General features: G+C 47.1%; 2 protein-coding genes across 4 annotated transcripts; one reads left to right on the plus strand and one right to left on the minus strand.

Annotated features, from left to right (window-relative positions):
- Positions 1-1,169: 1,169 nt before the first annotated feature.
- LOC123447298 (zinc finger CCCH domain-containing protein 24) lies at positions 1,170-4,733 on the plus strand. Its single transcript, XM_045123887.1, has 2 exons — positions 1,170-1,498; positions 1,792-4,733. The coding sequence occupies exon 2, from the start codon at positions 1,818-1,820 to the stop codon at positions 4,068-4,070; it is 2,253 nt and encodes a 750-aa protein (XP_044979822.1). The 5' UTR covers positions 1,170-1,498; positions 1,792-1,817; the 3' UTR covers positions 4,071-4,733.
- Positions 4,734-5,700: 967 nt separating this feature from the next.
- Positions 5,701-9,123, minus strand: LOC123447299 (alkaline ceramidase). Of its 3 annotated transcripts, none has more exons than XM_045123889.1 (3): positions 8,953-9,123; positions 7,832-8,174; positions 5,701-6,654 (listed from the first exon to the last, which is right to left on the minus strand). In XM_045123889.1, the coding sequence occupies exons 2-3, from the start codon at positions 8,098-8,100 to the stop codon at positions 6,138-6,140; spliced, it is 786 nt and encodes a 261-aa protein (XP_044979824.1). In that variant the 5' UTR covers positions 8,101-8,174; positions 8,953-9,123; the 3' UTR covers positions 5,701-6,137. The 3 variants fall into 3 exon arrangements, with proteins under 3 accessions (XP_044979824.1, XP_044979825.1, XP_044979826.1); XM_045123890.1 differs by lacking the exon at positions 8,953-9,123 and adding an exon at positions 8,522-8,913; XM_045123891.1 differs by lacking the exon at positions 8,953-9,123 and adding an exon at positions 8,487-8,504.
- Between the last annotated feature and the right edge of the window lie 5,644 nt (positions 9,124-14,767).

A 14,767-nucleotide genomic window follows, 5' to 3' on the forward strand; every position in this document is an offset into this window, starting at 1 on the left:
ATTTTCCGTTTGATGCACGTCCATAGGAAATAAAGAGAGAGGGAAGAGGGGGAAGAGACGGTGTGTCATCGTGAGAACTTTAATACCCACACCCCCAATTCCTTTCTGTGTCCTCAACTTCTCCCTTTTTTACTGCCCCTCTATCCCTCCCTCTTCCCCGAACACAACTAATGCCTCCGCTCCTTCTTATCCCCATAAATTCCCGAAAAAAAGAGGGATAAATAGATCAAACCAAATGTCTACCCGAAACAATGCAATGATCAGACGCTTTCACCAGAGGCCGCCCTACCACGACCCCTAGCTCTTTCCAAAGTCCTATTTGAAAATGAGTAATAAGCTTAAGTCGTAGCTACACAAACCAAATCATAAATAACCCAATTGTATGCTACCTGTTTTAAGACATGATGCGATTTTTTTTGGCAGAATACATGCCTAACTTTAACTATAGCTACTTCTAGTCTTCTAAGCCCAATGAAGAAGCGAAATATCTTTCGTGAACCGCCTACCAACATTTATGAAATAGAAAAAATCCGACACCTAAAAGAGCACATGGAATGATCATGATTTTCTTTCGTACCATAACGAACTTTGTTCATGACATATCTATATGTATTATTATGGGTCCGCCTAAATCAATCGATTGACATTTTTTCAATCACACCCAATTCTATCGAAACCATTAGATGCCAACCCAGCAAACCTCACTGTTCATCTTCTTCCTCGCGGCCCCCAACCATATGTCCACCTCCAATACCGGTGAACCGCACCCGCAGCCAACGAGCGGTGCCGCCCACAACCCCGTCCTAGATGAGCCGCCGCGTTCGGCCACCCCGGACCATCTCCCTATACCCGCCATGCCCTCCGTCGCCAGTGACCGTCCCACACGCCCAAACCGTCAAGTTCTCCACCTCCGATAGCCGCGGCGCCTCGGCCTCACCGACCGAGGCGCGCAGATTTCTCAAGCAACCGAGAAATAGCACAGAATTCTCAAGCAACCGAGAAATAGCAAACAACATTTTTGGTAAACCAAACAACCACTCCATGAGGGAGTATTATCTATGCACAGTGACACCATCACAACCAAATCATCCGTGTTGATGCACGCCCACACTCCACACGAGTGGGTTGGAAGTTGGAACTTGGAAGAGGCCGTGTGTGTGCTTCGCCACAAGAACTCCGATAGCCAGCCACACCCCCCCACTCCCTCTACTCCACTTTCCCCTTTTTTACTGCCCCCCTCTCTCTCTCTCCCATCCCCGCACACGCCCCATGCTTCCGCTTCTTCTTCCCCCCATCAATCGCGAACCGGATAGGGGATAGCAGATAGATCGGCCCGAATCTTTGCCCGGGACACCGCGGCGGCCGGCCGCTTCCATTCCACCCCTCGCCGCTTCCCAGATTTGGGCCTCCGTGGAGATTTCCGGGATCTTTGCGCCGGCGACGCCGTCGACCATGGCGTGCTGACATGGTCTGCCGCGCCGCAAGCTGCCGCGCACAGGTTAGGCTCCGCACCCCCCTCTCCCCGCTCCGATCTGCCGGCCGGGCGGCTGCCTCGGCCGTGCGCCCGAGCTTGACGAGCTCTCCTGATCTGGCCAAAGATTTGGTTTTTCTCTCCCCAAAGATCTCTCCGTGGATTCGGTCGCCGTGCTTCCATTTTTGTAGCCTCGGTTTCTCCTCCCTTTCCTGTCGTGTTTCGCGTCCGATTCGGCAGGTTTCCGGTCCATCTCGCTGCGCTATTTCGGACTTGCTTGACTGTGGTTTCTTGACTGATGTTTTTTTTTGGGGGTCCAGTTGCTTCGATCCGACGAGCCAAGGAGATGAACGGCGCGCCGATCTCCGCGCCCCCTGCGGCGGCCAGCGTCGCGGCCGCCGCGGCGCCCAAGAAGAATGCGGTCGCCGAGATGGCCAAGCACCTCACCGTCGACACGGACGACGCCTTCGCCGGCCTCCTCGAGCTCGCCGCTGACGACGACGCCGACGGCCTGCGCCGCGCGCTGGAGCGCGCGCCCCCCTCCACCGCGGACGAGGCCGGCCTCTGGTACGGCCGCCGGAAGGCCCTCGAGCAGCGCACCCCGCTTATGGTCGCCGCCACCTACGGCAGCCTCGCCGCGCTCCGCCTGCTCCTGTCCGTCCCCTCTGTCGACGTCAACCGCCGCTGCGGCCCCGACGGCACCACCGCCCTTCACTGCGCCGCGTCTGGTGGCTCGTCCTCGGCCGTCGAGGCCGTCAGGCTGCTCCTGGTGGCCGGGGCTGACGCCGATGCCACAGATGCGACCGGGTGCCGTCCGGCTGATGTGATCTCCGTGCCGCCAAAGATGATTGATGCAAAGATCGCCCTTCAAGATCTGCTTGGGCTCCCAAAGTCTGGGCATGGCGTGCTCCGTGTGGTGACAAGGGCCACAAACTTGACCTCGTCGCCGGTGTCATCACCCACCGCCGAAGATGCTCGGTCACCATCGGCTGCTGTGCTGATGATGTCAAAGTTCCCGGACCTGCCGAGGGTTGCCACTTCAGAGAAGAAGGAATACCCAGTGGATCCATCCCTGCCGGATATCAAGAACAGCATCTATGCCTCTGATGAGTTCCGCATGTACTCCTTCAAGATCAGGCCGTGCTCCCGGGCGTACTCGCATGACTGGACCGAGTGCCCCTTTGTGCACCCTGGGGAGAACGCTCGGCGCCGCGATCCACGGAAGTATCACTACAGCTGTGTTCCGTGCCCTGACTTCAGGAAAGGTGTGTGCCGGCGTGGAGACATGTGTGAGTATGCTCATGGGGTGTTTGAGTGCTGGCTGCACCCAGCGCAATACCGTACTCGCCTCTGCAAGGATGGCACCGGCTGCAACCGCCGTGTCTGTTTCTTCGCGCACACCACCGATGAGCTCCGCCCGCTGTATGTCTCCACTGGGTCTGCAGTGCCATCCCCTAGGGCCTCGGCGACAGCTGCAATGGAGATGGCAGCAGCAATGGGCTTGATGCCTGGTTCTCCGTCGTCAGTTTCGGCGGTCATGTCTCCGTTTACCCCACCAAGGTCTCCTTCTGGCAATGGGATGCCCCCTTCTCTGGGCTGGCAGCAACCAAATGTTCCGACGCTACACCTTCCGGGCAGCAGCCTTCAGTCGAGCAGGCTCCGAAGCTCACTTAATGCAAGGGATATGCCTATCGATGACTACTCCCTGCTGCATGATATTGATTCCCAGCTTATAAATGATCTGTGCTACTCGCGCGGCCTTGGTTCATCAGCAGGAGGGAACCACAGTTCTCGGACCAAGAGTCTGAACCCGTCAAACCTGGATGATCTCTTCTCTGCTGAGATGGTCTCGTCCCCGAGGTACAACAATGCCGATCAAGGTGCCATGTTTTCACCTTCCCAGAAGGCTGCTATCCTTAATCAGTTCCAGCAACAGCAGCAACTTCTTTCACCGATCAACACAGGGTTCTCACCAAAGGCTGTGGACAACCAGCAGATGCATTCACGCTCATCCCTACTGCAAGCATCACTTGGGATATCCTCCCCTGGCCGTATGTCCCCCCGATGCGTCGAATCTGGGTCGCCAATGAACTCCCACCTAGCTGCCGCCCTTGCCCAGCGTGAGAAACAACAGCAGCAGCAGCAGCACCAACAGCACCAGCAGACAATGAGGAGCCTCAGTTCTCGCGATCTCGGGCCCAGTGCTGCAAGAGCATCGGCTGCTGTTGGCTCTCCTCTGAGCTCATCATGGTCCAAGTGGGGGTCTCCTTCAGGGGCACCGGACTGGGGCGTCAACGGTGAAGAACTGGGTAAGCTTCGCCGGTCATCTTCCTTTGAGCTGAGATCAGGTGGTGACGATCCCGATCTCTCCTGGGTGCACACACTGGTTAAGGAGTCTCCACCAGAGAAGCAAGTGACAACAGCTGAATCCATCAACTCTGTAAGGCCTTCGCCTCTAATGCATCCAACTGTAAGTAATGGTGAAGGGTCTAGTGTGCACAAACAGCAGCTGGACCGACATGACCAAGCCGCGGTTATCGGGGCGCTGCTTGAGCAGATGCAGCTTGACGAGCAGATCGGTAGTCTAGCAGCAACGTAGACGAACAACCAAACGAGGCTGGGAGGTGCAAGAAGAAGTTACTGTTGTTTAGCTAAAGAAGAAGAATTGCAAGTATTCTTTTTGATTTTCTGTTCATTGAGGTGGTCAGTCAACAAGCAAGCAAAAAAAAAAGGATGGATGAATAGCTGAAGGTGGTGATTCAGGGATTGGTTTTCGTTAAATTTTTGGGAGGTAAATCAATACACAACTATTGAGTTTCCATTTCCAGTAGGTTAAATTAAAGAGTGGAGTACCTCGGTCGGGGCCGAAACGGAGGTAGAGAGAGAGAGAATCGCACCCCGGCAGCTTCAGTTCATCAGCCAAAAGATTTAGTTTCTTGTCTATTTTGTTAATTAACCCTTGTTATATTAAATTAAAAGAAGAAGAAGGCTCATGTGCCATTCCAGAATTCTTTCCTTTTTACCTTATTAGTGGCTTTTTTTTTTGGATTGTGACATGGATACTTGATGTACTGATGGGGTATAAATGGTTACCCGGGCATGCTATAGTTCCAAGTCCCCAAATATATCCTTTTTTTTTCTTCTTCCGGCATCATTTGTCAAGAGGATCACACCATGGCCTGATGTTGTTGAGGCCCCTGTGGTTCATGGATGATAATTTGTAATGATAATAATGTGAAAATATCTATTTTTTCCGCCGTCAGAGTCTTGCACTTGTGATGCTGTCATGATTTTCTACGGCTGGCGAATCATTCGGCCGATGGATTTCATTTCAGGGGTTAGTGGGTGCACGTGGTGTGGTGGAGTCAGTTGTGGGTACATTTTTATTGCCCAAGTGTGTGAGATAGTGCGCCGACCAGCCAGTGTGAGATCGTGGAATCTTATCCCCGTTTCCCCCCTGGATCTTGATTCGAATTCTTACCGCTATTCGGCGGACGCGTATCAGCGATATGATTCTTGTTATCGCACCGGTTTTGACGGTAATAAAGAGGCTCTAGAAGTAGAATATTGTGTTTGGACAGCGAACGGGACGCCGGCCATCCGATCATATCCACTAAAAATGTCCGCCCCTTGTCCAATGAAGAGAGAATAGAATTTCAAGGCTGAATCGGCGTGTCCAGACTCCTTCAAACCTTCCCTAAATTTGGAGGCGGAGCGGTGGATTCGAGGCTGAGTTGTCGTGTCCAGACTCCCCAATCCCCTCCTAAGTTTGGAGGCAGTTTGTAGGATTTTAAATGCCCAGATCACCTCCTAAGTTTGGAGGAAGTTTGTAGGATTTTGAATGCCCAGTTCACAGACATTTTTAGACAATTTGATACTCCCGTTTGAAGTTGCCCTTGCAATCCCCTTGCCATCAACCCCTTTCCCCAAAACCCAAGTAGTACTGTCTCGATTTCCACTATCTTCCTAGTCGGCAGCCTCCTGGATTGGAGCACTGATTCGACACTGGCACTCCAGGGTCCCCATCATTACATCAAAACTATCACTAGACCACTTTCGCACACATGACGTGCACAAGGAAGCAGGGTACAGGGTGATGACACGGTGAGCACAAACAAATGGCTACCTGTTTCACCGTTCGTTTTCAAGTCTCAGCATCTTCAATGAAAAAAGTTCAATGAAAAATAAAATTGCGCTACGACAATCAGAAGGAGCACAAAGATCAAACGTAATACACAAAGCCTTCAGGCACTAGTTCACAAATAGCATTGACCAACGATAAAAGAATCAACCGTTTACCACGAACATGAATCTACCACCGCTCCAGCAGTAAGTTAAAACTAATACAATTCAACCCCATTTCAAGTCAAATCCAAAGAATAAAATATCAAGTCCTATAAGTTGGCAAAAGACAAACTGCTGCGGATCAAAAGTACGGGACGAACACTCCAGCTAATCTCTGGTTGAAATCAAGTATGGTACAAAACAGGGCGTTAGTTAAAAAGTTACCAAAATCAATTGAGACATCACTGACGACGACATTCATTTGTAGTCCGTAATCACTTGGAAGCCCATTTACAAAAAATGCCACCGCTTGTTTTTTTTCGCGCGCTTGGTGGGCATTAGATTTTCTGGTCCTGGAGAACACCGCTGATCGACAGACAACTTACTCCCTCTTTCTGGATTTCTGAATCTTGACGTAGGGCAACAATCCAAATAGGTGGATGATGCGCGGCTCCCACCCACGCTGCTGAGCTCGGCAGAACATCAAGAATGTGTTTGCAAAGTAAGAGTTGAAGCCCATGAGCATATGCCACCATGCATGTCCCTGCGGGTTGATGTACCAGAGCGAAAGCTTCTTGCAGAAGACGCGATCAACTAGCCAGCAAACTGTCGCCAGGAATATGGTAAGAACCCACAGCTTCGCGAGTCTCTTGGCAGCCTGGTCTTTCGTCTGTATGTAGTACTTGTACATACGAGGGATGCAGAGAAGGCAGAGGCCAATGTAATGCAACTTGAATACTACTTGGAATCGCACGAAAAAGTGAACTACAGCAAATGCAGCACCGTATAGGACAAGGAAAGTAGGCATGGTGCTCCTGTAATGCCAGTCTGGTGAATAAAGGACATACAGATATAGGAGGATTTCCCACACCATTGGAGTCTCATCACTCTGCTGTAAGCTGGAAAACAAAACATGGCCACCCCAAATCAATATATTGCATACAGAAAAGCAAAACTGAAATAAGTAACATGAAGATTTTTGCTAAATTAGACATGCTGAAACTGAGAAGCACACCAAGAAATGCCAGTGATGATCCATGAGGCCTCAAATGTACAGCCTTTACTCAACAGATTAAGAGAGAGAACGATTTTTAACTTGCACAGCATGGTCTTAATTAGAGGAATGCATCCAATCTACACAGGACGTGAACTATCAGTGACAGTAACAGAACAAGTTACCGATAGTTTGATGCAATGGATATGGTATTTATAATTCAAAGTACATGCATGCAGCACAGACAGTTGTTAAGGAGGTAAGAGGTAACTAATGATGTGCATTCAAGTTGCTTTATTTGAGAGACTTCTAATTTACTAATTTGCCAACCAAAAAGGCAGCTAGATTACCCCGTGCATTTTCCAAGGAGCAACAGGAGTGGCAAATAGTGAGCACCTGTAACAATAACAGGGCGCAATATATCATAGTACTAATACAAACTTAACACAAAATCATGTTAATAAACTATCTTCTGCAAATGATTCAAATGGCAGTTAATCAAGGTGCATTTATTTTCTGTTAACATAAACTCTCAATCCAATGCAAGTGCGCGTCACCAAATGTAAGAAGTGTGTCCAGGGTAGTTCTGAGAGATACCTAACAGACTCTGATCTACAAAATCTTGATATGTTCTCTGTATTTCAAAAATTCATAGTTGCCAATACTACATCATGTTCACTTACTAAGCTGTAATCATCGTAGACAGAAAATCAGCCAAAAAGGTAATGAAAATAGTCACGGTGAAGCAAGAAACCACCTCTGAGCAAATTAACAACTGGCGTTGTAGAGAGCTTTTTTTTCCATCAAAATGGTAGGAAACATGAAATTCAGCTTTGATGTTTTGAAGCAAAGCCATAAAAAAGAAAAGAGGAAATTACCCTAGTTTCTACGACATGAGATAAAGCGCTGTAACCAAAACCCAAATACATCTCACCGTCCAATAATTATGAGCACAACTGCAAGATGCACGTAATAGGAAAGAACAACAGTCTACGAGCGAACGGGCTAGTCCCAAAATTGCATGATTACAAGTAGCATTTAATACCAGCCGAGAATACTAGTAGAGTTAACTAAAAACTTACACATGTTGCAAGGTTGCATGGAAGATGATACTCCCAATGGAAAGTATCATATTGGATATGTGCAGGACGCTGAAGCGCTTCTCGAAACGCTGGCGGAGAGCATTCACGAGTCCAATAAGCGCCAAAAGAATGCAGGGTGCATTAGAGAGAGTATTGTAGAACTCCGCGATATATGACGAGCGCGCATAGTTCTCCTCGCACAGCTCAGTTGTTGACGTAACAGGCCCCCAGAAGCTCGCCACCATCGAATCCGCCATGGAATCGGCCATGATTGTCTCTTGGTTGGGTGCGTTACCAAGAGGCTATTTCGCAGCGCGGTGTTGGAGGGCACCAAACCAAAGACCTGCAGCAATGAAATGCAAATCGGTTAGACCCATGCAGTCCAGGTGGTAGATAATCGTACTGCTGCGTGTACAGGATGTCAAAAAAGCCGGCGTGCCGAGCGTACAACGGGTAGAAAGTCGTTAAAAGATGATTGACGTTTCCATCATACTAGTATATCCTATTCATCATCCATAAAAGGCAAGGGTGATTTTCCCAGTAATGCAGCTCTTGGCACGAATGATCCAAGTCAACATCATCAAACGGCTCGCAGCAAAGCACAAGTACAGTTTACTCAGCTCTTAGCCGGCGAGGGTCTACAAGGGAAGCTAACCTAGCAATTAAACGCAACTGCAAGTCTGCAACCACCTTAAGGTGGGGGCGCCCTTGCAATAGAATCCAGCAGCACCCACACGCAGATCCCGTCAGGGGTGCAGATTCGGCGCAGCGAAATCCGGCATCGACGATTCCGAATCCCTGGGCCAACCCCCCGCCGCACAGGCAGAACCTCGATCGTGCTGGCCTCTAGCGCACAGATCTAACTGCGGCGGAGGCGGGATCAGCAGGGAAACGCGGGCCGGACCCCGCAGGCGGCGATTCGCGGGCCGCCGGTCCCGACACCCGCGCTCCCTCTCTCGCTCGCTCGCTCGTCGGAGACCCGCCCGTCCGGAAATTCAGATCGCCGGAGCGAGGCGAGGCGAGGCGGGGCGGGGCCAGACCGAACGGCCTGGCCGGTGGCGGAGGGCGGGGCTAGGGTTTTGATCGGAGGGGATCGATCGAGGGAGGGGGCGGACGGTTACCTCGGGCGGGGCGGGGCGGGCGCGGCGGTCCTGCGGGTGGGGTGGGCTGTGCCGTGCAGTGCGCGCTAGGGCATGGAGGACGGCGAGGTCCGTGGGGGGGGCGCTCGCTCCGCTTTTGTTCGCTTCGCCCGCTCGCTCGATCGATCCGTCGCTGTCTTCCTGCTTTTTTTTCCCCCTTTTCCCTTTTCTCTCCACGCGTCTTTTCTCGGTGCGCGCTGGCTTTTTTTTTTTGTGTGTGTGCCGTGCGTGGCCCGTCCGTCGGCGAGGTGTGCGGGCCTGGCGCGTGGGGCCGGGAGAGCGATGCGAAGGCCGGCGGCCGTGCGCCGTGGGCCGACGGGCGTACGGCGGTACACGCGTCCGGCCGTGTATGCCCCCCTAGCGGTCTGTGTTTTTTGTGTAGAGGAGGAATATATATGCATACAGATACAAGGACCATTTCCCCCGGTGATCCCGTCGTCTAGCTATTACGATTATACTACCGACAGTGTGTGCGCCGCATTATTGAATCAGAATATCCTTTGGAGTAACACGGTATTTCCTTCGTTCTTAAACATAGATTATTTTAAAGATTTCTCTACAAACTACGTACGGATGTATATGGACATTTATTTTCCTTCATATGTAATTCGTAGTGACATCTTTAGGAAGACTTATTTTTAGATTTGGAGAGAGTATATGTCTAATTGCACTTGAGTGTATCCATGCGAACAGGGGTGGAGTCAGGGGGGCCGAACAATCGATAAAACATGAAGTATATAGTATATATTTGACTGATATGAGCTACTACATATGTATTTGACACCCCCCCCTATCAGCAGCCATATCCAAATCCTGGCTCCGCCGCTGCATTTTCGTGTGGTCATGGATGGTACATGTTCTGACGTTTGCACCAAAATTATGCAGCATGTTTTATATTATTATTATTATTATTATTATTATTATTATTATTATTATTGTTGTTGTTGTTGTTAAAGGTGGTGTCATGTTAAATCCGATTTAAATGTTTTCTCCTTTTATACCTGCAAAAAAAGAAGTTTTTTGCTTTTTAGACATTGTGTTGCCACATGCTTGTTTGTGGGTTTATTGGTTCTAAATCAACATATGCACGGGGTCCAGTCACGGGGCAGGGCGGACCAGAAACCCTAGCCGCCGGCGCCAAGAGAACCAATCTTTCGTATCGTTTTTCGACCTTTATCGATGATTTCTTGGTCGTCGATCATGATGGGGGGTCGTCGGATCTCACGTGTGCGAATCGTTTGTTGCTTTAGGTTTAGGGCCCTCGTAGTTTAAGGTTTGAATTATATCTTTTGACTAAAATCGTCCGACATCTTGGCTTCGGCAACGGCGAGCTGATGCTATATAAAGAAGCTCCAAATCCTTCTCTGACTCTCTATGGTCGGTGATGGATTTGGAAATCAGTTTGTTAAAGTGGGGATATCGTGGAGGTGACGGCATCCTTGTGGTGGACTTGTGTCCTCGAGCTCCGCTGTTGCGACGACGTCTGCTCCAGCGTCGACGCGGAACTTGGGAGGTAGTTTAAGAGCGGATGCAGATTGTGGTCTGTATCAACGACATTTGGAAGGCATAACGTGTGATGTGTTCGTGGTTGATGGATGACAGGTATGGTTTTCTCCTTCGACATCTTAGTATTGGTGGGGTGTCAGATGAGGAATTCGATGACGTGTCCGGTGTGTTGTCCTAGTTTGATTCGTTCAACGACAATGGCTTTATCTTTAGTGAGCCACATTGGAGGTCGCAAAGCTGCATATTACCGATGGGGCCGGGTCGAGCTCGAGTTAGAAGGTGATCCGTCAAATTTTTTTTTCTTTCATGGTTGTTGTGGTGATGCCGAAGGCAGGTGACGGTCGTTGGTGTCAAGCTCAGCAATGTTCTGCTATATTTTTAATTTTGTCATACAGGTTCTTACATGACTTGTAATTTGATCTATATGATATGAATGAGATACGTATCATCATGCAAAAAATAATAATTTATTTATTCTGAATATAAAAACCGTCAACGTTTACATATGTTGTTTATTAGATTTTTATGTCTCCAAACACCGACTTATACATTATTAGCGGCAGCTCACTCGGCATCGTCTAGTTCCGCAAACAAGCGGGGTCAAGATGTTTGATCTTGTATCGAAAACAATGTAAAGGTGTGGTTCATATGCGTGCGAGGCACCTGTCATGTGGAAAACCCAATCTTGCAGGCATCGCGTCGCTGACATGTGATTATTGTTGTTGATCACGACTCGCGAGAGGTGTCGGCCCATTTCTGTGGTTTAACATTATCACAGATTTGTATTCGGCTCAGGCGGTTGTGGACCATTTCTCCAGTGACATGTCAGCCTCACCATGTCACATTATTTATTTGGATTATATCGGAGTATTTTCCCAAAAAGACAAGTGAGGCTACATCATATATCTTGCATATCAAAAACACTGTAAACATGTGGTCCATAGGCAAGACGCTTTTCAACAAAAAGAGACTAATTTAATTTAGCTGGCCTCACCGACATATAATTTCCCTTTTTGATAATGACTCTTTTCTTTCTTGACAACGACTTATTAGAGGGGTTGATTCATTTGGTGGGCTTCACATTCTATTATGTAATATACTTCTTCTCGAAAACACCTCATAAGAGTAATTGTGATCTTCAACGAATTTTTACGTCCTCTACTCTTCGTGATGAATTTAGTAAATTTCAAGTTGTATATATATGCGCCATTTGTAATTTAAAGGATTGCCATTTAGCTCTCGCAACACAAAGATGTGTTAGTTTGTTGACTTCTCTTCCAATATATTTCGTCAAAATAAAAGTTTTCTCTTCCAACACTGACCATTTGGAATCTATCAAAACCCTTACTCGTGTCATCAACTTCATGTAGGATGCCAACAAAAAAAATCTTCCTCCTCCCTTTTCGAAAATTGTCAACTTCTTGGGATAGGCTGATTTTTAACATCAGAATATTTCCCAAACAAGTGAGGTTAAAATACTGGATCTTGTGTCAAGAACACTGTAGATGTGTGGTTCATATGGGATACACGTGTCACCCGAAAAACTAATTTTGCAGGCATTGTCGACATGTTATTCTCTTTCTTGATAATGACTTGCTCGAGGTGTCTGATTGTTTTGTGGGCTTAACATTATAGCAAACTGTATTTGATGTCGGCGGACGCGAACCATTTTCCCAGTGATATGTCAGTCTCAACATGTCATATTACCATCCAAGTTATGTCGGGATAGCAAACCAAGCTATGTTGGATGGTTACGAGGGCCGTGGTATTCTCAGCCTACTGGAGTTTAAGTCTTGGACTTGACACCGGTGTTTGCATTTTCTTAGATTTATTACAGGTCTTTCGACGATGTGCGTTCGGTGGCATGAGATGTCCCCGTTAACTAGAAAGGCATCTCTGGTGATTTCGTGAATCTCAAGATAAGAACTAGTCTCTCAAAGGTGCTCATATAGACATGATGTACTGATACTCGTAATTTGCGTTGGGTTTTCCGTAAAGAGGAACGTGTAATCGCAACACAAAGTGGATAAGTATTTCCCTCAGTTGTAAAACCAAGGTTTATCAAACCAATAGGAATATCAATCCACAACCGTTTTCAGCGGCTCAAACAAAAGAACAAACAACTTGCAACCAACGCGGACAAGAGGGTTGTCAATCCCCTTGGTCTCGTTATTTGCAAGCGAATAAGGTGTGTAGATAATTATAGATAATTGCAGAATGCACAATAAAATTAAATTAAATAAATGGTAGCAAGGTGTTGAAGGTTTTAGCAATATGTTGTGAATAGACCCGGGGGCCATAGCTTTCCCGAGTGGCATCTCTCATGAAAATAAACAAATTACTATTAGACAATTGATAGAAGAGCGGATAGTTATGCAATTTTCACGATAATGATTATGTAAATATAGACATCACGTCCATAAACAAATAGGCCGACTCATGCCTGCACCCTATTACTATTACTTCACTTTAATAGCGCTTCTATGCTTGCCTCTCTACGTATTAAGTTCATGACAAATGAAGTAATGCTTGGAATAAGATGACATAATGTAGACAAAGTAAACTCAACCAATATAAATAAACCCCATCGTTTTATCCTTAGCAGCAGCAACACAAAAATGCAACTTCTCCCCTTCTACCGCTCAGATATAAAAACTCGCCAGATTGAACCTACTACAACGCACCTCTCTCATCGAAGAAATATCAAACTAGTTGGCCAAACTATTTCAATAATCGGAGAGAATAACGAAGCTAATATAATCATGTACATAAGAATCATATTATATATCAGGGGAGACTCAAATACTTATCATGAATAATCCAAATATAAACCCACAATTCATAGGATCCCAACAAACGCACCACACAAAAGAGTTACATCATATGGATCAAAGCGAAGATGCGATGATCATTGTATTGAAGATCAAAGAGAGAGAGATGCCATCTAGCTGCTGCTATGGACGCGTAGGTGTGTGGTGAACTACTCACACATCATCATGAGGGCAGAAAGGTTGATGAAGAAGCCCTCCGTGATTGAACCCCCCTTCGGCAGAGTGCCGTAACGGAGCTCTAGATGGCCTCCTGTCGGAACACAGGTTTGCGGTAGCGTAAAAAGTGTTTCGGGACCTCCCCTGGTGTATTTACGGTAAATGGGAATTTATAGGCCACAGAACGGGGTCGGTAGAGCCACGAGGGGGCTACAAGCTATCAGCCTCCCCCCGGTCGCGACTTGATGGCTTATGGGAGCCCCGTGTGCCTCCCGACCTTCTTCTGATGCTCCACGGTGTTCTTTTGGTCCAGAAAAAATTCACAAAAAGTTTCAGGTCCATTGGGCTTCGTTTGGTACTGGAACCTAAAAAGTAGTAAAACATGCAGAAAACAGCAACTGGCACTGGGCATTGGGTCAATAGGTTAGTGCTCAAAAATAATGTAAATTGGTAAATAAGTGCCTAAAAGGTGTCCTAAAATGATAACATAATAGCATGGAACAATAAAAAATTATAGATACGTTGGAGACGTATCAAGCATCCCCAAGCTTAATTCCTGCTCGTCCTCAAGAAGGTAAATGATAAAAAAGAGATTTTTTACGTGACATGCTATCCATGAGGTATTCTTTTGCATGCATGCTCATCGAGAAATGATGAATTAACAAGTATTAACATGGCAATATTTATAAGTATAAGCAGCAAAACAATTAATCTTTCAAAGTGTATGATCCTCAAAGATTGTTTCAACCCTTTTCATCTTTATTGTATTAGCAAGGCATGGTTCCATCTTCATCACAAAACTACAAATGTTAAGCACAACAATGCCCAAGTAAGGCAATTGGATCTTACTTCTTAAATATGAATTAAATTTTTATTTCTTCACGCAATACATCAGCGTGAACCATTGGACATAGCATATAGGTGGAATGGAGTAATGTGATAGGTTTCAAAGGGGTTGAAAAATGAAGAAGATAGTCTCATATCAACTAGGCATACCAACAGGTTATTGAGATACCCATTGATAGATATTGATACAAGGAGTATGGATTGTCATGCAAATGATGCACTAGAGTTACAAGCGTATGAAAGATCCACTAAAGCTAAATGGGGTGTGCATCTAACTTGCCTCTCATGAAGACCTCGGGCATTTGAGGACGCCCGTCATCGAATATACAAGCCAAGTTTATATTTTTTTATTCCCACTAGCATATGAACGATATAACATGAGACTTTCTATATGATGTACATAGTGTCACTTTGAGGCACGAGTGTGGTAAAGGATAGTAGCAAAGTCCCTTATCTCT

Source organism: Hordeum vulgare, chromosome 4H (assembly GCF_904849725.1).
Source record: "Hordeum vulgare subsp. vulgare chromosome 4H, MorexV3_pseudomolecules_assembly, whole genome shotgun sequence".
Classification (NCBI taxonomy): Eukaryota; Viridiplantae; Streptophyta; class Magnoliopsida; order Poales; family Poaceae; genus Hordeum; species Hordeum vulgare.